This window comes from Aspergillus heteromorphus (genome assembly GCF_003184545.1).
Source record: "Aspergillus heteromorphus CBS 117.55 chromosome Unknown BO70scaffold_10, whole genome shotgun sequence".
NCBI classification, from domain to species: Eukaryota; Fungi; Ascomycota; class Eurotiomycetes; order Eurotiales; family Aspergillaceae; genus Aspergillus; species Aspergillus heteromorphus.
Window position 1 is genome coordinate 361722 of NW_020290415.1, and position 20123 is coordinate 381844.

At 53.7% G+C, this 20123-nt stretch overlaps 7 protein-coding genes across 7 annotated transcripts; 5 read left to right on the plus strand and 2 right to left on the minus strand.

Annotated features, from left to right (window-relative positions):
* Positions 1–477: 477 nt before the first annotated feature.
* Positions 478–5964, minus strand: BO70DRAFT_370698 (allantoate permease family MFS transporter; the record flags this gene model as incomplete). Its single annotated transcript, XM_025544757.1, has 11 exons — positions 478–1684; position 1806; position 2404; positions 2454–2793; positions 2863–3625; positions 3688–3733; positions 3821–3965; positions 4363–5395; positions 5450–5597; positions 5658–5758; positions 5826–5964. 11 exons carry the CDS (start codon positions 5962–5964, stop codon positions 478–480), a joined length of 3924 nt encoding a protein of 1307 aa, XP_025399897.1.
* A 505-nt stretch (positions 5965–6469) lies between these two features.
* On the plus strand, positions 6470–7450 carry BO70DRAFT_379266 (uncharacterized protein). Its single transcript, XM_025545324.1, has 2 exons — positions 6470–7176; positions 7230–7450. Exon 1 carries the CDS (start codon positions 6768–6770, stop codon positions 7026–7028), a length of 261 nt encoding a protein of 86 aa, XP_025399898.1. The 5' UTR covers positions 6470–6767; the 3' UTR covers positions 7029–7176; positions 7230–7450.
* Positions 7109–8739, plus strand: BO70DRAFT_26417 (lactate 2-monooxygenase). Its single transcript, XM_025538938.1, has 5 exons — positions 7109–7176; positions 7230–7450; positions 7515–7536; positions 7591–8233; positions 8308–8739. The coding sequence occupies exons 2-5, from the start codon at positions 7242–7244 to the stop codon at positions 8643–8645; spliced, it is 1212 nt and encodes a 403-aa protein (XP_025399899.1). The 5' UTR covers positions 7109–7176; positions 7230–7241; the 3' UTR covers positions 8646–8739.
* A 377-nt stretch (positions 8740–9116) lies between these two features.
* On the plus strand, positions 9117–13122 carry BO70DRAFT_379267 (lipase family protein). Its single transcript, XM_025545325.1, has 2 exons — positions 9117–9697; positions 9749–13122. Exons 1-2 carry the CDS (start codon positions 9317–9319, stop codon positions 12908–12910), a joined length of 3543 nt encoding a protein of 1180 aa, XP_025399900.1. The 5' UTR covers positions 9117–9316; the 3' UTR covers positions 12911–13122.
* A 524-nt stretch (positions 13123–13646) lies between these two features.
* Positions 13647–14101, minus strand: BO70DRAFT_395900 (uncharacterized protein; the record flags this gene model as incomplete). The annotated part of the gene is made up of 2 exons (XM_025546576.1): positions 13647–13832; positions 13988–14101. 2 exons carry the CDS (start codon positions 14099–14101, stop codon positions 13647–13649), a joined length of 300 nt encoding a protein of 99 aa, XP_025399901.1.
* Positions 14102–15149: 1048 nt separating this feature from the next.
* BO70DRAFT_313806 (DNA repair ATPase SMC5) lies at positions 15150–19444 on the plus strand. Its single transcript, XM_025540258.1, has 6 exons — positions 15150–16074; positions 16129–17040; positions 17091–17984; positions 18040–18112; positions 18175–18302; positions 18359–19444. Exons 1-6 carry the CDS (start codon positions 15613–15615, stop codon positions 19436–19438), a joined length of 3549 nt encoding a protein of 1182 aa, XP_025399902.1. The 5' UTR covers positions 15150–15612; the 3' UTR covers positions 19439–19444.
* Positions 19445–19489: 45 nt separating this feature from the next.
* On the plus strand, positions 19490–19849 carry BO70DRAFT_26475 (uncharacterized protein). The gene has a single exon (XM_025538941.1). It carries the CDS (start codon positions 19555–19557, stop codon positions 19747–19749), a length of 195 nt encoding a protein of 64 aa, XP_025399903.1. The 5' UTR covers positions 19490–19554; the 3' UTR covers positions 19750–19849.
* Positions 19850–20123: the final 274 nt, after the last annotated feature.

Here is a 20123-nt window from a genome sequence, read left to right on the forward strand (position 1 = left end):
TGCAGTGGGGTGGAGTTGAGGCTGGGCAGAGGTTGACGTTAATATTGGTTGAAAGAAGGAGGGGAGGGGGTTGAGGGCAGATAGGGGTCTGTCTAACTTTCAGAGAGGTTGAGGAATCTGATGAGTCTGGCTGGATACGTACGGGCTGGTTGGAATGGGATTGGACGTATGTGCCATCGAGCGGCATTCCGCTTCTCGAATGCACGCTGCTGCTCTACTACTCAATCAAGCCAACCGCTCTACAAACACCCATCTCAGAACTACCAAACTAAAATCCGATCCGTATGCAATTATAATCAAAGAATCCCCAGCGCCGGCCACAATATGCAATGAAAACAGCAAAGCTGATAAAAGCAGCGACGCAATCACTCGTAAATGCCGACAGTAGCAACAGTAACAGCAACGACAACAACCTCAATATACAGACATTGTCAGGAAAAGACTGGAGACAAAAAAGAAAAAGAAAACCCCCTAATGTCATGACTCCTCCTTCAGCCCGCAGATATCAGTCCCAATGATCATATCCACCATGTACCAGAACCGCCAATACGTGTTGGACTTGTCGTAGTCAAAGGCCCCGTCCTCACGAAGCTGCGGCCCATCGCCCACAATATCGCCCGTGAACCAGCTGAGGATGGGGATCGAGCGCAGCACCCGCTCCGTGACCGTCGGCTGGGGGGGCAGGGCTTCTGTCATGGGGCGCAATTTCGTCCGCCGCACCGTCGGGATATGCGTCATGAACTCGGATTCGGGCCTGGGCTGGGTGCTACTGCTGCTATTGCTCACATTGCGCTGCTGCACGACACCACCACCACCACCGGGTTGGTCGACGCCGGAGGCACTCGCAGCAGCAGCCATGGTAGCGGAGCTGGCGGTGAGGGTCGACTCCGGGGTGGCGCCCTCATCGACATCGGCGACGGTCGCGAGGTTATTCATCGCGAACGACCGCGGCAACGTATGCCGGTCCTTATCCTGGGATTGCAAGAAATTGGTCGAATGGGAGGTAGTCAAGGTCCTGGAGGCCTTTGCGCGCAAGCGCGCGGCCTCAGCGGAGCCGTGCAGGATGGGCACATCCTCCGCGGGGCCCTGGCCATGATACAGCTCACAAAAGACGACATGGCCATCGATATCCTGTGGGGAGTAAAAGCAGGCGCGATCTGCGGCGGTGGTCGAATCAAACGTAACCTTGATCCAATGAAACCCGCCGGCATAGCGCTTCGACTTGCGGTTCGCATCCGCCGACAGATTCGCATGGATGACCACATCCCCACCGCTGAGCAGCTGCGATTGTCCCCCGCCCAGCGCGAGCGGGTCCGTCCGCGGATAATCCTCACAGATCACGCCCTTCGAGATGCGCTCGTACTTGTCGAGCACCTTCCACTCCGAGTCTTTGTTCTTGTAGCCGTACAGGATGCATTCCGTCGCCACCTTCTCCGTGGCCTGTTGCTTGCGGACCGCGTCGAGGTTCGACGACGACGAGGACTTCGGCAGCGTGTTGCTCCGCGCTTTCTCGTCTTCTTGTTGTTGTGCGAATAGACGGCCGAATTCCGCCACGTTTGGGTTCTCGCGCTTCGTCGCGGGCGTTCCGGTTCGCGTGCGCGAGCGGGCTTGTTCGTATCGTGCGTTGCGGCGCTTGCCGAATGGGCCTGTTTCTTCGGGGGCTCGTCGCGGGTTGCGAGATTCGCTGGGGAGAGTTTGTTAGTTTGTTGTTTTTTTTTTTTCTTTTTTTTTTTTTTGGTATGTGTTGTTAAATGTGATGGTAATGGTGATGGTGGTGATGCTACCACAGTGGTGAGATGCCTTACTCTTTATAAACGTATCCCCAGGGTAAGAGGTTGCCCTTCTCGTCTCTTGCTCGCTCCTCGGGGGGAACGAAATGGTACTCCATCGCGGAGATGAAGGCGGGAGCCGGTTTCTATGGGTGCAATTCCAGGTGACAGTTAAGAGGGAATCAAGGATAGGATAGCGGGATATTAAAAAGGATCGCGACGCTAGCAACGACGGGGATGGGTTGGTTGGATGGTTGATTGATCGGGCTGCTGGTCGGCTCGGCCAAAAGTTTTGGGTGCGCAATAAACACTGGGGTTCGCCCGGATACCGTCACGTGAGCCGGCGGTATGCTCACCGGCTCGAGGCCCAGTTTGAGTCCGAGTTTCAGGATAAAGAGATGCGCTTTCCTTATACGGGGGTGGTTGTTGTTTATGGCTGATTGTTCTCCAGAAGAGAGGGAGAAGTATAGTATACTTTCATGGTCCTTTGGTGTGAGTGCGTTACACGATTCACATCCTCAGGCATTCACCTTTACTCTTGCCATGGGACTTAACCGTCGGAATCGGACTGTGTTGGGGATGGAAATTGCCTTCTATAAGATTGTCTAACCATGTCGACTTCACCTCACCTCACCCTTGTCGAAGAAACGTGATTCCCCCAACATCGCCCTCCAATCCACAAACCTCCTTGAACTCTCCCACTTCCCCCCTTCTTCTCTCCACATGACCAAGAAACTCCGCCAGTGGACATGACAAGCCCGGTCCAGACTTACAATACGGCAGTGGCACGATCTTATCATTGATGTTGACCCGAATATACGTCCCCTCGCTGTCCGGGTCACCGCCACATTCTGACGAACAGGTCATCCGTTCCAGGTTGACTCGCGCGCCCATGGGCAACACCGTCGACGTACGCCAAACGCGGTCCTTAGCCACATGAGTGACGGGGAGAGAGGGGTCATACTTCGAGTCTCGCAGGATATCCAATGCGGTCAAGAAGGGAGCTATATCCCCATCATGGACACTAAGAGACAGACAGACATTAGGCTCGCCATTTCCAACCCCGACAGGCAGGTCGAGATCGAACACTCACAAGCTGAAGAACAAAGTCCCCGCATCAGGACCGGCTCGCAAGAGCTCCGCCGTAGCATTCAACCACAGCCACCCCATAGCACCCGCGTATGGATTCCCCGGGCCCCCACGATAATAATGGACCAAATCACGCGCATATTCGAAATTCTCCCAGTCCTCCCGCGTGAAGACATCGCACCATGGACTCCACCCGCGAGTCGTGATTTCAAACCCGCACATTTCCTGCATGCTGAAGACTTCCCAGTTGGTCAGTGACCCGAGGGCGAGATTATCCTGCGCTGTGACCAAGCGCTCCGCAATGACAGGGATATACGTCTGCTGGAACAGCTCGAGCATCTGGCTTCCGGCGTCGTGGCCGTGATCCGCATCCTCGATATATCTCAGGCAGCTATCCCCCGGGGTAAGCGTATCAGCGCGACGATCGAACGTCTCCGGGATGACTTCCAGATGGAAGTCCCCGCTCGTCTTCCAGCCGAACCCGAAGTATCCCGAGGCGAAGTGCTCGGCGGTGTTGATGACGCGCTGGGAATCGCTGGCCCAGAATCTGATGCTGGATTCCTCCGGGATGAGGTGTCCGTAGCGGGCGGCGAAGAGCATTCCGGTGCTGAAGGCTTTGGATATACCGTTGTAGGGACCGGTGGTGGTTAGTTGCTCGAAGTCGCTCGCGGGATCGTCGGTGATGTAGGTCCAGTTGTTCAGGAAAGAGAGCGAGCCGTTCAATGAGACGCCTGTTTCTTTGATCCGACTTAGCAGAGCGAGGTGGCCTGTTCCGTCATGCTGGGTTAGTATCGCATGTTGACGGACTGGATCGTAGCAAGGAGCTTACGGCGTCCAGCAGATTTGGTCGGATATCGCGCCGCGTGGCGTGCCATCTATTCTTATGTTATTATCTGCCTTGTAGAGCGATATAAATATCGTCGGGGAAAGAGAGTAGATCGACTCGAGGAGGAGATACCTACCATATGCAATTGATCAATCATGCATCCATCCTGGTCGAATTTCTGCGCTTCATCTACCCCGTCGGGCTTTTCCACCCAGGGCCCGTATCCGCCGAGGTGGTGGTGGAGGTTCCAACCGTCATCGCTGATGGGCGATGGGATAGGGCTGTAGTACGGTTCTGGAGAGAACCGGGCGGAATAGTGCGGTGCAGGGGAGACCGCAGGATTGTTGGAGGTTGTATCGTAGGTACTATACCGGTAAAGAACCGCTGCAATTGCAGTCACGAGAGAGAGGATCACAGATCTAGACGAGAATGCATTGGCCATCTTCCGCACGTATCTTCCAATTCAATGGAAGGAGGTGCGATGGCATTGAAGGGGAGAAATAGATCGTGGAAAGGTCAAGCAAAAGAGACTCGTTCGGATAAGTGACCACCCTCCTGGCTGCCAAGAAACCGAGCATTCTAACTGGATCTGGTCTGTTTTACTAGGGTTTACCTTCAATCTTTCAGCAAGACACCATAAATTACTATCTGAAGACCAGCAAGCATCAAGTGCTATACCTAAAGCGAGGGCTCCTGTCTCCCATCTCTTCAATCTCCTCCTCCGTCAAGCCCGCCACCTTGTCATCCTCAAGACCCTGCTCTCTGCGCTTGTTCTTCATATGATAGTACCACCACATTAGACCATAGATGGACCCCGCAAACCCCACCAGCGAGAGAGTCACCGCATTTCCCCGAACATAGCGCGGCGCCTCGTCAGTCTTATACAGGAACGGAGACATGACGCCACTGATATTGCCAAAAGTCAGCTGCAAGCCCGTCGCAAACGTGCGCTTCCCATAACGAGGGAGCGTGGTGGGTAGCCACGCGAGCGGCAATCCAACAGTGACATATAGACCCAGAGCAATAAGCAAGGCCCCGAAATAATGCACCCCGGACGACGAATCCGAGATCAGGATCCCATATCCGACCACGGATATCACCGCAAAGATACAGATGAATATACCGCGGCGCTGGATGCGATCACTCGCCCACGCGGTGACCAGATACGCTATCGCGCCCACCGCATAGCAGGGGATCGTCAGGGCCTGGACTTCGGGGGTGGTCCACTTTCCCATGCCCTTGATGATGGTGGGTAGGAACGTGCTGTATCCGTAAAGCATGGTGTCGACGCCAAACTGGCCGATGCAGAAGACGTAGATTCGCCAGTCCAAAGCCCCTTCTTTGACGTCCGCCCAGTGGAATTTCTGCGCGGACGCGGTTTGGCCCACGTCGCGTCGGCGGAGGCGCACGACCAACGCCCGCTCCTCGTCGTTGAGATAATACGCCGTGTCGGGCTCATCCGCGAGGAAGAACCACGTTACTATGCCGATGATCACGGTGGGGATCCCCTCTAGGATCATGATCCATCTCCAGCCCCGTAAGCCCGCGATGCCGTCCATGAACCCGATGCCGTAGGCTAGAAGACCCCCGAATGCGCCGGCGATGGCGGCGCTGCTGAAGAGATAGCCCGTGCGGAGCGCGATCTCGCGCTTGCTGTAGAAAAGAGTCAGGTATGTGACTAGGCCGGGGAAGAGACCAGCCTCTACAACGCCTGGAGGAGCTGGTCAGCGGCGTTTGATTGTTCAGGTTGAGGGACTTTGCGGACCTAGGATGATGCGACAGGCAATGAGGCCGCCGTAGTTTTGCGTAATCCCTGTAAGGGTGGCTATGATGCCCCATATGACTGAGATGGAGGCAATGTAACGCGACGGCTTGAGTTTCTTGATCACCAGATTCGACGGGACTTCGAAGATCTGTTAGGGGGAAAGTCAGTCGCGATTTCAACTCCTCCCTGGGCGCCAGCGCAAACATACGCAGTAGGTCACAAACAAAATGGACACGGCAACCTGGTATTGATCGCCAACCAGGTCCAGGTCTTCTTCCATTCCGTACAAGCGAGCGTTACCGATGTTCACTGCGGTGGTCAGCACTGATCCCAAGTGGGTAGGTGTTTAAAGCTGCCAGCAAAGGAAACAACCCACCTCTGTCTAGGAAGCTAAACAGATAGAGCAGAACAACGAAGGGTACGATATGCAGATCGATCTTCCGAATCAGACGTCTCTCCCTCTTTCTATCCTCCAGTCCGGAGCCATCAGAGCTCTCGCTGTCCCCCTGGCCCATCTCATTACCGAAGGGCAACGGCGACGAAGACTCAATCTCCACCTTGGATTCTCTCGGGGTTTCCATTCTCATGTGGCCGATCTGATCAATCTCCCCAGCCACAATCTGCACTCCGCACGACGACAACAGAACCTAGTAGCCCCGTGGGGAATCAACAGCAGACAGAGCCTCGCCGTTCAGTAGCATCCATCCACGACCTGTGGGATGGGATATATGAGAGACCCAGACCCGCCCGACGTCGTCCAACCACACCGCAAGCGAGGGGGGAATTTTGCGACCAGAAGATGTGCGATTAAAGTGTAGCCAAGATTCGCCAAGGGGTCCAGACCGAATGATAATTTGTTTTTTGTCACTCGCTCGCAAGGGAATATTGACGGGGCATGTGAGTGTTACTCAAGGCTTCAAGATTGGGAGTAGTAGGATATTGCTGCAGCGGGGATTATTTGTTTGTGTTGTGTTGTATTGTATTGTGTGGTGTGGTGTGGTGTGGTGTTGTGTGGTGCTTGGGTTGTGACGGTTGATTCCCTTTCTTTCTCTGAGACTTGGAACCTCGAGGGCAGGCTACTGGCTAAGACATCCATCGAAGATGATGCAAGGTCCCTGGATGCAGATCACATGCTTGGCGATGTGTGACACTTTCAGTATCACACATGAGTTTATCTGAGGGTGTTTGCTCTGATAGATGGATGCTGTCTTTGCGACGACAGAAATACTTCATTGTGGAATGTTGGTCCTGGGTGAGCTTCCGCTCTGGAAAGGAAAGTTACCTCATGTCTGGATCATGATGAAAGTATGCCAGCGTCATGGTCATGGTCATGGTCATGGTCCTAGGTGCCCTACTGACTGATAGAGTAATCGACTGTGATGATTTGATCAAGGTGAGCGTGTCAAGTCTCGGTATGATTCTCATCTCTCTCAAACATGAACTTGAAAGGACTTCAAATCCGACGGGAGCATCGATGCATGCATGGTATACGCTCCGCAGGTGCCCCCTCAAGTTGGTAGTCTCAACTATCGAGACATATAACCTTGGCCATGGGATGAATCTGGGACAAAGTCGCTGAGACGTCGGGGTATAATCCTGATGGCGATGGATAGACATGACGTCAGACAGTAGTGTTCGGCGATTATAACGACCAGCCCGAGGTGTTGCTGGTTCACGTGCCGAGTGCATGAGGCATAGCCGGAGCTGAACGACTCGTACCCTTCATCGTAAGCCCCTCAATGGTCCCCATCTTGATTCAAAAATAACAGAAGTCGAACAGAGCCTATCCACAATGTCGGAAAACTACGGTGACTATCAATCAGAGATCTATGCTCGAGGAGCCATTACAGGTGTCCTGCCCAATGTCACCACCGATCCTCGCCTGCTGGAGGAACAGGCTCGGAAAGCATTAGGCGCGCGTGGCTTTAACTACGTCGCTGGCGGGGCTGGGGAGAAGGCGACGATGGATAGCAATCGGTTGGCGTTTCGCCAATGGAAGCTGTAGGTTTCTCGTCTTCACCGACTCAACGAACGGGAACTGACATCGGCAACGATGACTATACAGAATCCCCAGGATGTTGAAACCGGTCAGTTCATAGTCGATATGCCTCCCTCGGGGCTAACCAACAGTGCGCTTCTAGATGGAAGACCAGAACCTTGCGGTGAATCTCTTTGGTCAAGAGTATCCAACGCCGATTCTGATGGCACCTGTTGGCGTGCAGTCGATCTTCCACGATGACAAGGAGACTGGGCTCGCGGAAGCCTGTGGAAATGTTGGGGTCCCATACATCCTCAGCACGGCGAGCAGCAGCTCAATTGAGGAGGTGGGCGAAGCAAACGGGGACGGCAAAAGATGGTCCCAGCTCTACTGGCCGCTGGACGACGAGATTACACTTTCATTGCTGAAACGCGCCAAAGAAAATGGGTTCTCTGTCCTGGTTGTCACCCTGGATACTTGGTCTCTGGCCTGGCGACCAGCCGATCTCGACAATGCCTACGTTCCATTCATTCGGGGAGTCGGCAACAGGGTCGGCTTTACGGACCCGGTCTTTCGCGCCAAATACGCAAAGGAATCCGGCTCGACGGTCGATGAGGACGTCTCTGGGGCGTCCAGGGCGTGGATCTCCCAGATCTTCTTTGGCCAGCCGCATCGGTGGGAACAAATCGCCTTCCTCCGAAAGAATTGGGATGGCCCACTTGTCCTGAAGGGCATCCAGCATGTGGAGGATGCGAAGCTTGCTGTGGAAGCGGGGTGTGACGGGATTGTTGTTTCAAACCATGGCGGTATGTTTTATCCGGGGTATCCTGCGTGACAACGGGACCCGTCTGGACAGCAATTCTCTAATATCATTGTGCAGGTCGACAGGTTGATGGCGCTATCGGCTCACTGGAGGTGCTTCCCGAGATAGTTGACGCGGTCGGGGATCGAGTGACGGTCCTGTTTGACTCCGGGGTCCGCACGGGCGTGGATGTCATCAAGGCGCTCTGCTTGGGCGCCAAGGCAGTCTTGGTTGGCAGGCCGGTGATCTATGGGTTGGCAATCAATGGCAGGCACGGGGCTGAGGCCGTGCTGAGGGGGCTTCTGGCAGATCTGTGGCAGAGCATGAAACTGTCGGGGATCCGGACCGTGGCAGAGTGCGACCGTGATAAGATCCGCAAAGTTCTGTATCCAGGCGATGGAAAGGCTATGTTGTAAAAGGCTGGATATCATTGGCGGTCCACGGGATATACCGAGCCACGAGCCACGAGCCCACGAGCGCAGGGTGGAGTCTGGCGAAGATGAGGGGGAGACTGGAGACTGGAGACTGGAGACCGTGGGGTAAATGCCCATTTGTGAGGAGGATCGCCTCTAGCCTAGAGTAGGCATTAGACTAGACCTAGAGACTAGCACACCGCATCGATCGAAGTAAGACACTGACTGACTAAAAGAATGCCGTGCCGAATGACCCCTTCTGGCCAGCGCCGTCCATTCCTTTTGATCCGGATACCGGAGAGTTGCTGTTGGGCGGATGGCTGGAGGAGCCAAAGTTGGTTGGGGAGCGCCCGAACCATCGGGTGCCAGGATCACATGCCCGGCCTCCCAACCGGTCGCTAGTTTCTCTTTCTGGCGTGCCATTGTTTGCCACCCTGCGCAGATCTACATCTTCTCGCTGCTCTTGGGTCATCCCAGGAACCAGTCCACGACTGCAACGTTTGGCTGCTGACTTGGCTGCTGTCGCCTATCAATTAAGACCTCCCCCCCACATCTACTCCCCGCGTCTGAACCTCGTTCCTGCATCTCTCCTGAGATCCGTGCTCATGGCTGCACACATCAGTCTGATGGAAATCAAGACGACCTTTTCACCATTCAACACCTGATGCTTCGACATGCCTAGATTCTTTGGCGTCGGACGAGTGTGGCAACGAGATGTCGCGAAACCTGCGAAACCCCCGACACCCCCAGCTGAGGACGACGCAGCCCACGGGGACGATGCCAGTCACGTTCCTGCCACTTCGGGCTTGCCTCTGCTGCCCCGACCATTCGCCTCGGTGGTGTCGTTCCTGACCCAGTCCACCTCGTTGTCCCTCCGCGTGGGGACGTTCGTTGGGGGCGTAGCCCTGGATGGGGCGAGGGCCACCACCTTGACCGGGCTGGAACTCAGCAGGGCCGTGATCGAGGGAATACTGACACGCGCTGGGCGTGATGTCGCTATTCGAACTCACGGGGAGCATGGGAAGGCTGAAGCAGAGTCCCTCCTTGAACGAAGTGTAAGTCGTTACCATATTGACTCATTCCGTGGGGCTAACTTGGAGATTCAGCTGGCCACGCTACACACGACAGTCACGTCTGCATCCTTCTTTGCAGCAGCGTCGTTCCATCTGTCCTCAACCACGCTTTCTTCTGCGGCCAACATGTCCCAGTCTCTCCTGTCTACCCTGGATGCTATCCTTGGCTCCACCGAGTCGTCGAGGGCGATTGCGGCCATCATTACCCTCATCCGGAGGGAGTTTCGGAGCCCTAACGCTGATGTTGGCGCCGAAAAGATCGGCGTAGGCGACCTCTTAGTTGGCTGCGTTGGGTTTGCGATGCTGCAACGTTGGGGCCGGAGGAACACGGAGAGACACATCCGCGCCGGTCACCGGGAGGAAACCGTCTGGGATGTTGTCATCCTAGATAATGGGTTGAGGGCAGATGTTGTTGGTTCACACCAGCTCGAAAAGGCTATTGTCCGTCATGATCAGTCGCTTGAGCAGAATAATCACTCATCGTTCATATCCCCCGGGAACGATGAAGAGGTTTTTGATGCTGTGCGGCGACCCCCCAGCACCATCGACCCGAACGAGTGCCTGAATATATCACTTCCCTCGGAAGATCAACATCAGGTATCAGATGAAGACATTCGGCTGTACATCATGAAGCAACTCCCCCATGGCTGCCGTGCCTCTATCAAGACCGACTTGGTAACAGCACGCACCGTCACCGTGGACGTCTACGACGACGAAATTGCAGACATTGCTCCCCCACCTGGTACAATGATGATCGAGCAGACGTTCAATGCCGATCACGATCACAGACACTCCAACGGTTTACAACTTCCTAGATACACTGTGGTGTTCCGGACAGCTTTCAATAAGTTCCAGAGCTCGGATGTGAGACCTTCAAATAAGCACGACGCAGGAGTGTACCAGATTGGAATCGGGTCAGGGGAGTCGAGCAGTCGGCAACCGCTTGCCGAAGTTGGGAATGTTTCTATATCACCTGGGGCACCACGCAGCCTCGGCATTGAAGCGATGAGTGATCAACACGTTTTTCAGGACAACATCTCTGCGGACAAGCATGTCGGAATTGATCACGATGCGAAGACGGCGCAGAACGGCTCCCCAAAAAGGCAGGGCCCGAGTCGGCAACATACGAGTGAGGGGGCATTTAAAGATCCTCATGCGAAGCCCTCCTTGACAAAATTTGCCCACAAAATGAAGCCGGTGGGTCTTGACAAGAAGGATGCTGCCAAACGCTCATCTACAGGATCAATCTTGGAAAAGTCAAGAATGCCAAGTTCGTCTGAGAATCCCACACAGCGGGGTAAATCTCAAAAAGCTTCCATTCCTGTGAAAAGATCCCCACAAGAACAGACCATCGGATCCGGTTCAAGAAAAGCCACTGAAAAGACCTCGATGTCGCCTAAACATGGATCCTCAACATCTGTAGCAAACAGAGGTTTGCCGAGAACACCCTTGCAAGGACAGCGGATGAAATCTGGTCCCATTCCAACCACACGTCAACCTGATGGGCACGAAGTCAGCAGTGGAAAGAGCCCAAGAGCAGAGTATTATGCAGTACATGAGAAGAATAAGGAGACATTCATGGCGCAGACAGATGCTTATTCTCGACAATCAGTGGAAACGCGCCCGGGAACACCAACGCCCAGAAAGGCACATGTGCGTAGCAGCAGTGCCATGTCATTGACCAGGTCAGAAAGTGATATGACTATATCTTTCAATGACGATAATGGGCCAGGATCTCCCTCCTTGCAACGACAGTCCGGCTCATTTACGCCTAGTTTATACTCCTTGGCAACTGCCGGCTCCGAAACTTCTCTCATACTTGCTCATCGTGCGCGAAAAAGCACATACGATGATATTGAAACCATCGAAGCACTTAATCGGGACGGTACCGTCCCTGGTATCTTTCCCGAGAAGCATTTCGTGCAGAACATTCGGCGTTTCTGTCGCTTCTCGTCTGCTTCCTATGGCTCGAATGCCCTTAAAGTCATGGGTGTCCCGCGGACTACTCAGGTTCTTCCATATCAGGATTCCCATAGCCCCCAGCATAGCGATTTTTCGGACCATGCTGGCTTGCCAGCTTCCACTATCCTGCTGTCATCTTTTGTTGACCCTGCGGGTGGGACCAATGCTGCCGGCGAGACGGAAAGCGGGTTTCCTCTCGTCCATTACCTTTTCCTGGATCATGAATCCAAGGCAGTTGTTTTGACTTTGAGAGGAACATGGGGGTTCGAGGATATTCTCACGGATATGACATGCGACTATGATGAGCTTGAGTGGCAAGGCAAAAGCTGGAAGGTTCACAAGGGTATGCATGCTTCTGCGAAGCGACTCCTGATGGGAGGAGGGGGCAGAGTCATGATCACAATCCGCGCTGCTTTGGAGGAGTACCCAGATTATGGGGTGGTTTTGTGCGGCCACTCGCTGGGTGGAGGAGTCGCTGCGCTCCTGGCAACCATGATCTCAGAGCCCAACAACGACGCTTCAGGGACCTCATTTACAACCACGTCATACCAGTCTACCAAGGGAAGCCTACTTCTGACTGAAGGTAATGAGGGGGACAGCAATGCTGCTTTCTTCCTTCCTCCAGGAAGACCCATACATGTCTATGCGTATGGCCCTCCCTCGACCATGTCTCCGTTCTTGCGCCGTGCAACGCGCGGCCTAATAACAACAATCGTGAACGGCCAAGATGTGGTGCCCAGCCTATCTCTGGGCATTTTGCATGATATGCATACGGTGTCCCTCGCATTCAAGAGCGATATTTCCGGTGCCAGATCCCATGTGCGATTCCGTGTCTGGGAAGGCTTGAGGCAGAGTATAGTGAACAAATTCTACGTCAATGAGCCACCTATACTCACACATGCTGGCGATGGTGTTGGCGAGGATGCTTGGGCGTGGGACACTCTGAAATCCCTTCGGGACGAAATGCGTGCTCCCAAGCTGATGCCTCCGGGAGAGGTCTTCGTCGTCGAGACGATGCGTGTTCTCCAGCGCAACGCCTTCACATCCGATTCGGGCGGAGATGGGAATCCTTTGCTAGGTCGGCCTGCAACGCGAGTCCAATTGAAGTTCATCCGTGACGTTGAGGCACGTTTTGGAGAGCTCAGTTTTGGTTCGGGCATGTTCAGCGACCACAACCCAGCAAGATACGAGGCCAGTCTCTCGGCACTTGCACGGGGTATCTTGGATGATTGATCTATCTTTGATTTTGATTTCGAACATTGTATTAAGCATCATTTATAAAACGGTTTGGATTCGGCGCATCTATTGGCATCTGGACAAACTTTTTGGATCTTTGTCGGCTCACTAGCTTTCCTTTGTTTCGCCGCCAGCCTCCTTTCCAACCCTCATGTATATAGTATTTAGGGACAATCTCGGAAATAAATTGTAGGCTTTCTGGAATGCTGGTTATTTTGCTCATTGAGTTGATCATCAACCATTTTCGAGCCGTTGGTATGACTGGAATACCGTGCTGTTCCCAGGTATTCGGTATGAGAAGAGCAATCCGCGGGGCGGCATCGTGGTCTCGAAGCGTGAGCGATAGCCCTTGGGTCCCCAGTGATTCGTCCTAGGATCTGTCGACTGCCGACAGTCATTGCTGGAAAGCACACGGCCACTCAAAGCCATGCACCAGTAGATCCTTGATAGAAAACCAGCCATTAAATATGGACTCCTTCCATCGCAACCGCCGCGCGCGGATCCTGGGCAGTGCAGTGCGTAGCTTGTACCGGTAGACCAGTCGTGGAGCGAAGATGCGAAGGTGTAGATGACTCCTCGAGTGTGGCAATAGTATCCCACAGAACCGCCCTCATGACCTTCCATCCTTCCAACACATTCACCAGACATCATATCATACCCTCGAGCACCAGACCAAACCCCCCGATATCATCCATATCCATATCCATATCCATACCATCCAGTATCAAACCAATTACCTATAATCCTCCGGGCCCTTCTTCGGCCCATCGATATTCTTCAACTTCCTCGCCTCAATCTTGACATCCAGATCCCGGAGCTGCTTCTCCACGAGCTCTCTCTTCGCTACGAGATTCTGGCGCATGCCTTGCAGACCGTCGATGCGCTCGTCGATCGTCACTTCTCGGGCTTTTTGGGTTTGCTGTAGTTTGTTCGTCATATGTTAGTTATGTTTATGGTTAAATAAATAGAATCATGGCGTGTAACTGGAAGTAGATTTCAGGGAAGGAGGTCTGGGGAGTAGATTGTTGGCTGGCTGGCTGGCTGGCTGGCTGGCTGGTTTGCTAATTGACTGACCTGAGTAATTTGCTGGTCGGTTTTGATCCCAGCGCCGTAGAGCGTTCCCGCTACGGTGATGGATACCACGGCGCCGGTCAGGGCGAAGCGTTTGATGGTTTGAGGGGAGGGCATGATGGATGTATGGACTGGAATTAGTGAGATGGGCCCTGGGGGTAGATAGCTTAGCTAGTGTTGTAGCCGTAGCTGATGCTGGAGCTGGAGTGACTCGTTTACCTCCGCGGGAAAAGCAAAGCAAACTGCCACCTCGGCCCGCCTAACCCAAAACAGCTAGATGGCCCATTTTCCCATTTTCTTTGTTCCCGCACCGCGTCGCGTGAAGCCACCGCCGCGTGAGGGATCGATTCGATTCGATATCTCAATCAAACCAAACCAAACCGACCCGTTTCTTTATCTAACCCATCTCCATCTCATTCACTCACCCACGACAAAGAAAGAAAATCCAGCCCGCACCATACTTCCCACCCATCCATCCATCCATCCATCTATTCACCCACCCACCCCTCTCCCCCGCGCAGCAACAACAACGACTATCCCCCTCCTCCCATCCCTCCCTCCTTCCCCGCCCGCGCTCATTCAGATACTCATACCCATGCCCATGCCCATGCCCATACACGGGTGCTGATCTTGATCTCGATCTCTGATCTTTGCGAATTTCCCCGACCAAACTACGCAACATAACCTAACCTAACACGACGCAACACGACCACGCTACGGCGCTTCACAATGTCTTCATCTTCTTCACGGACGATTCCGCGCCGACGACCGCGACGGGAGATGGATAATGGAAGTGGGGGTGGAGATGGCGATGGCGATGATGATGAGGGGATGTTTGATTCGGTGGTGTCGACGTACGGGGATACTACGGTTTCGGTGGAGAAGTCGAGTGGGAGTGGGAGTCGACGGACGAGTGGGGGGAAGAGACGGAGGGTGGATCCTAGGGTGAGGGAGATGGAGATGGAGATGGCTATGGAGATGGGTAGGGAGAGGGAGAGGGAGATGAATGTGGATGATAATGTGGAGGGGGAGGGGAAGGTGGAAATGGAGAGTGATGAAAATGCGAGCGATGCGAGCGAGCAGCTAGGGGCTGATGATACGGAAAAGTCTGGGGGGAGGAGGAGGAAGTGGATGGGCAGGGAGGGGAGGAAGAGGAGGAAGAAGAGGAAGAGGTTGTGGAGGATGATAATGCTGAATATGTTGAGGGGACTGAGGCTGAGGCTCAGTCTCAGTCTCAGTCTGAGTCTGAAGAGGCTGTGGAAGATAATGATGGGGATGAAGTTACGGGAGAGGAAGTTACGGGGGAAAAGACGACGGAAAATAACAGTGAGGAAGGCGAGGAGATTGCGGAGGACGATGACAATCGGGAGGATGGATCTGAGGAAGCTGGAGAGGAAGACGGCGATGAAGATGAGTCTTCAAATTTCGAGGAGGAAGACGGCGAAGCTGAGGAGCCTGTGGAAGAGGACACCCAGGCTGGCCAAGCTGTCGACGAATACGTCGAGGCCGAAGAACCTGTGCAACACGAGGCTGCCGAACCTGCGGAGGAAGACACCGAGGTTGAAGAACCCGTGGGGGAAGCCGAGGCAGAGGAAGCAGTGAAGGAACACGAGGAAGTTGGGGAACCTATGGATGAAGACGAAGAAGCTGAAAACCCTGCGGAAGAAGACGAGGCCGAAGAACCCGTGGGAGATGAGGCTGCCGAACGTGTAGGAGAGGACGAGGACGAAGAAGCTGCGGAGGAAGACGAGGCTGAAGAAGCTGTGGAAGACGACGAATACGAGGAAGCGGCCGAAGAAAATGGCGAGGATAGCGCTTCCAGATCCACGGAGAGCCAGGTCGCGAATGACACTAGCCGTCGAGCTGCATCTGTGCGAACAAGAGACTCGCGAACTAGCGATCGAGGCAAGCCCGCGCAGGAGGCTTACAAGCCAGGCGCCATTGTGCGCATTAAAGTCACGGACTTCGTTACCTATACCTCAGCGGAATTCTTCCCTGGTCCGAAGTTGAATATGGTGATAGGCCCCAATGGTACCGGAAAGAGTACCTTGGTCTGCGCGATATGTCTGGGCTTAGGGTGGGGACCACAGGTATGAAGCCGCCCCTTGTACGAAGTAGTATGTTCTGACCGATTCCGTGTTCAGCATCTGGGTCGTGCCAAAGACCCTGGGGAGTTTGTCAAGCACGGGTGTAGAGAAGCAATCATCGAGATCGAGCTCGCAGGCGGTCCTCGCTTTCGTCGGAACCCTGTAGTTTCCAGGACAATCAAGCGCGACGGGAACAAAAGCACCTTCACGCTCAATGGGAAGCAGGCCTCTCGCAACCAGGTGCTGAAACTTGCCCAGTCATTCGCCATCCAGATCGACAATCTTTGCCAGTTCCTCCCCCAAGACAAGGTCAGCGAATTTGCGGCTCTCACGCCAATTGAGCTCCTCAATTCGACGCAAAGAGCCGCTGCTGGCGAGGAAATGATTGAGTGGCATGACAACTTGAAACGCCTGCGGGGTGAGCAGAAGAAGCTGCAAATGGACAACCAGGGTGACAGGGATATGCTTGCGAATCTCGAGGACCGGCAGGAGATGCAAAGAGAAGACGTTGAGAGAATGCGCCAACGAGCGCAGATCAAGAGAAAGATCGAAATGCTGGAGTTTGCCCGCCCAGTTACGCAGTACAAGGAAGCTCACAATAAGTGGACGGAGTTGAAGGGCCACAGAGATAGGATTCATGAGGAGCTAGACGAACTCAAAGCCCAGCTCGAACCAGCTCTGAGGTCTGTGAACGCAAAGCAACAATACTGTCTGCAGGTGGACGAAGTGATCAAGTACAAAACGCGGTCTGTAGAGGATGCGGACCGTGCGGCCTCCGCCCTCGCCAAGAAGATTGAGCAACACGAGGAGTCGATGAAGGACTTTGACCATCGTATCGAAGCTGAAAAGAAGAGTGGTCACAACTATAGGCAAGATGCGGCCAAAGCCCAGCAAGCAATCCACAAACTCAAACGCCAGTTGGAAGAAGAGTCTGTGGAGCTTGATGTGGATTGGTATAACGAGAGAATTGTAGGTTACATCCGAACGACCCTCGCTGTGCTTGCTAATGAGTATACCAGAGAGAGAAACGACGCGAGGTCCGAGATATTGAGGAGAAAGCACATCAGATCAAGAATGATCGACGGCCACTCTTCGATTCAATCCAAGAAAAGGCCGATCAGATCAAACAGACGGAACGGCAGTTGAAAGACCTTGATTCGGTTTCTGGGCGGCAGGAGGCCAAGCTTAGACAATTATCAGAGGACACCCTACGGGCTTATCACTGGATTCAAAAGAATCAGGACAAGTTCGAGAAGGAGGTTTTTGGTCCTCCAGTTATCACCTGCTCGGTTAAAGACCCGAGATACGCCAACATCATGGAGTCATTACTACAACGCAACGATTTTATAGCATTTACCGCACAAACCACGAATGACTTCAAATCGATGCAGAAATACCTTACTAAAGAGCAAAATTTGCACGATATCAGTATCAGGACTTGCTCTCAGTCGCTGCAGAGTTTCCGCCGCCCTGTGTCGGACGACGAAATGCGAAGCCTAGGCTTGGAAGGGTGGGCCATGGATTATCTCGATGGACCGGAACCCGTCCTGGCTATGCTTGTCGGCGATAAAGGGATGGAAAAGACGCCAATTTCCCTTAGAGATGTCTCGCCCGCTAATTTCGAGCGATTGAAAACCCACGAGAAAATAAGTTCCTGGGTTTCAGGGTCTACCAAATATGTCGTTAGCCGGCGAAAGATATATGGTCCCGACGCTGTCAGCACTATGACGAGAAAAATAAGGCCTGCGAGGGTGTGGACTTCTCAGCCGGTGAATTTATCAGAGAAGGAAGGCCTGTTGCAGAGGATTAGCACGCTCAAAGGTGAAGCTCAAGAAATACAGGAAACTATGGAGGGCGAGAAGGCCAAGCTTGGCAAGCTGCAGGAGGAATATAATGAAATTGATGGAGAACGGGTATGGTCAGCCCCAGCTACTTCTAGGCTTTTCTGCTAACATGGGGCGTATTTAGAAACAACTCGAGAAGGAGAAGGCAGACAAGCAAACGGCTCTGACGAACTATAGAGCCATTCCAGAAAGAATCCGTACGTCTTCCCGTTGTTGCCCTCATTACGCGGGTGACCCTTCTTCTAACATCATGAAATAGGCCAGCAAGAAGTCAAACTCGGTGATGCCCACAGACATTTCGACGGGATCAAGACGAGAGTCGCCGAAATCCGTAGCGAGCAGGATCAGGTATCCATCCAAAAGGCCGAGGCGACCATTGAATATGCTGTATGTCTCCCTGGACCGATTCAGCCGATATCGATATCATGACTAACGCAAAGCAGAGCGCGGTCGAGAAGCTTCAAAGCCTGCACGAAGAACTCACCAGGCTGAAGGTCCAGCACATTGAAGGGTTCTCGGACCTCGAAGCCCTCAAGGTCCGAAACACCGAACATCGGCAGATGCTGGAGGACAAGCGCGGAGAGTTGAAGGAGGCCCAGCAAGAACTCAAAGCCGCGAGCGAGGCAGTGAAGAAACTGCAGAAAGAGATCGCAAAGATAGCCCAGGTCTCCCAGGAGCAGGACGATCTGCGCGAATGCCTGTCAACGCTCGTGGACCACGACGTGGCGCAGCTCGAGGCGGACATCGACTCGGAAAAGGCTCGGCTCGAGTTTACGCACGGCGGCAACAGCAACGTGATCAAGGAATTCGAAGAGCGCGGCCGGCAGATCGAGAAGCTGCGCACGAAGCTGACCGACTTCCGCAACAAGCTGGCCGACTACAACCACGCGATCGACGAAATCCGCGCCCAGTGGGAACCCAAGCTCGACGCCATCATCAAGAGCATCAGCGACGCCTTCTCGGACTCGTTCGCCCGCATCGGCTGCGCCGGCCAAGTCACCCTGGACAAGGTCGAAGAAGAGCCCGGCGCGGACGGCGAACCGGGAAGCAGCGACTTCGACCAGTGGTCCATCCAGATCCACGTCAAGTTCCGCGAACACGAGAACCTGTCCCTCCTCGACTCGCACCGCCAATCCGGCGGCGAACGCGCCGTCAGCACCATCTTTTACCTCATGGCCCTGCAGTCCCTCTCCGCCTCGCCCTTCCGCGTCGTCGACGAAATCAACCAGGGTATGGACCCCCGCAACGAGCGCATGGTCCACGGCCGTCTGGTCGAGATCGCCTGCGCCCCGGCCTCCGAGGCCGGCGCTGGCGGCGGTGGCGGCCAGTATTTCCTCATCACCCCCAAGCTCCTCAGCGGTCTGGTCTATCAGCCCGGTATGCGCGTCCTCTGCATCTACAGTGGAGAGCATATGCCGGAAGATTACAATCTGGTCAACTTCCGGGGCGCTGTCACGAAGAAGATGGCCATTATGGGTGGTCCTGCTTCCAATCAAAGCAATGGTCGCGTGAGCGTCCACTGATTTGATTACCTACTTCTTTTCTTGGGGGGGGGGGGGGGGGGGGGGGCTCTGGTTCTCTTTCTCCTTCCCTTTCTCGTTTTCTCTATATCCCTTTGACGAGGGCTTGAGCATGTGCTATGTACGCTATCCTGTACTGTGCTATATGCTATGCTACACTGTACTGTGTGTGCTTGCTTATCTCATCTTATCTTATGATACCTATGTTGGCCTGGACGGTTGGTTCTCTCTCATCTTACTTACTGATCATTCCGAAAAATTATGTGGCGTGGCGTGAAGGTGTTGATGATGTGTTATCCTTATTATTTTTTTGATTCTTCTTGTCATGTTTTTCCCCCTCTCTTTTTCTTCCATAAGGACATAGGATAGGTAGGGGTGAGGGTGTGGGATGGGGTTGGCTTGTATATGCATGAGATTTCGATTTCGATAACGATTTCGATAACTGAAATTATGTTATACTGTAAATCCTTCAGGGGATGTAGGGTGTATTTGTAGCATGTAGCACGTAGCATATAGAAAACACTACCTATAAGTACTATTAAATATTTACTATCTACGTAGGTAGGTAGGTAGTAGGTAGGTATGTAGATAATTGAAGTCCACCCAGGTCACGTTGTATTGTGTGTTGACTATTGACGTATGTACAAGAGAAAAAAAAACTAAGGCAAATAATCAATTTTTTTAATCA

Bases quoted from the DNA above. Each gene is read 5' to 3' on its own strand.
- BO70DRAFT_379266 (XM_025545324.1), top strand. From the start codon at position 6,768: ATGGTCATGGTCATGGTCATGGTCCTAGGTGCCCTACTGACTGATAGA.
- BO70DRAFT_26417 (XM_025538938.1), top strand. From the start codon at position 7,242: ATGTCGGAAAACTACGGTGACTATCAATCAGAGATCTATGCTCGAGGA. The intron at 7,451-7,514 runs GTAGGTTTCTCG...ATGACTATACAG, and splicing joins GCGTTTCGCCAATGGAAGCT to AATCCCCAGGATGTTGAAAC. The intron at 8,234-8,307 runs GTATGTTTTATC...ATCATTGTGCAG, and splicing joins TGTTGTTTCAAACCATGGCG to GTCGACAGGTTGATGGCGCT.
- BO70DRAFT_379267 (XM_025545325.1), top strand. From the start codon at position 9,317: ATGCCTAGATTCTTTGGCGTCGGACGAGTGTGGCAACGAGATGTCGCG. The intron at 9,698-9,748 runs GTAAGTCGTTAC...TTGGAGATTCAG, and splicing joins AGTCCCTCCTTGAACGAAGT to CTGGCCACGCTACACACGAC.
- BO70DRAFT_313806 (XM_025540258.1), top strand. From the start codon at position 15,613: ATGGATGAAGACGAAGAAGCTGAAAACCCTGCGGAAGAAGACGAGGCC. The intron at 16,075-16,128 runs GTATGAAGCCGC...TTCCGTGTTCAG, and splicing joins GCTTAGGGTGGGGACCACAG to CATCTGGGTCGTGCCAAAGA. The intron at 17,041-17,090 runs GTAGGTTACATC...TGAGTATACCAG, and splicing joins ATTGGTATAACGAGAGAATT to AGAGAGAAACGACGCGAGGT.
- BO70DRAFT_26475 (XM_025538941.1), top strand. From the start codon at position 19,555: ATGTACGCTATCCTGTACTGTGCTATATGCTATGCTACACTGTACTGT.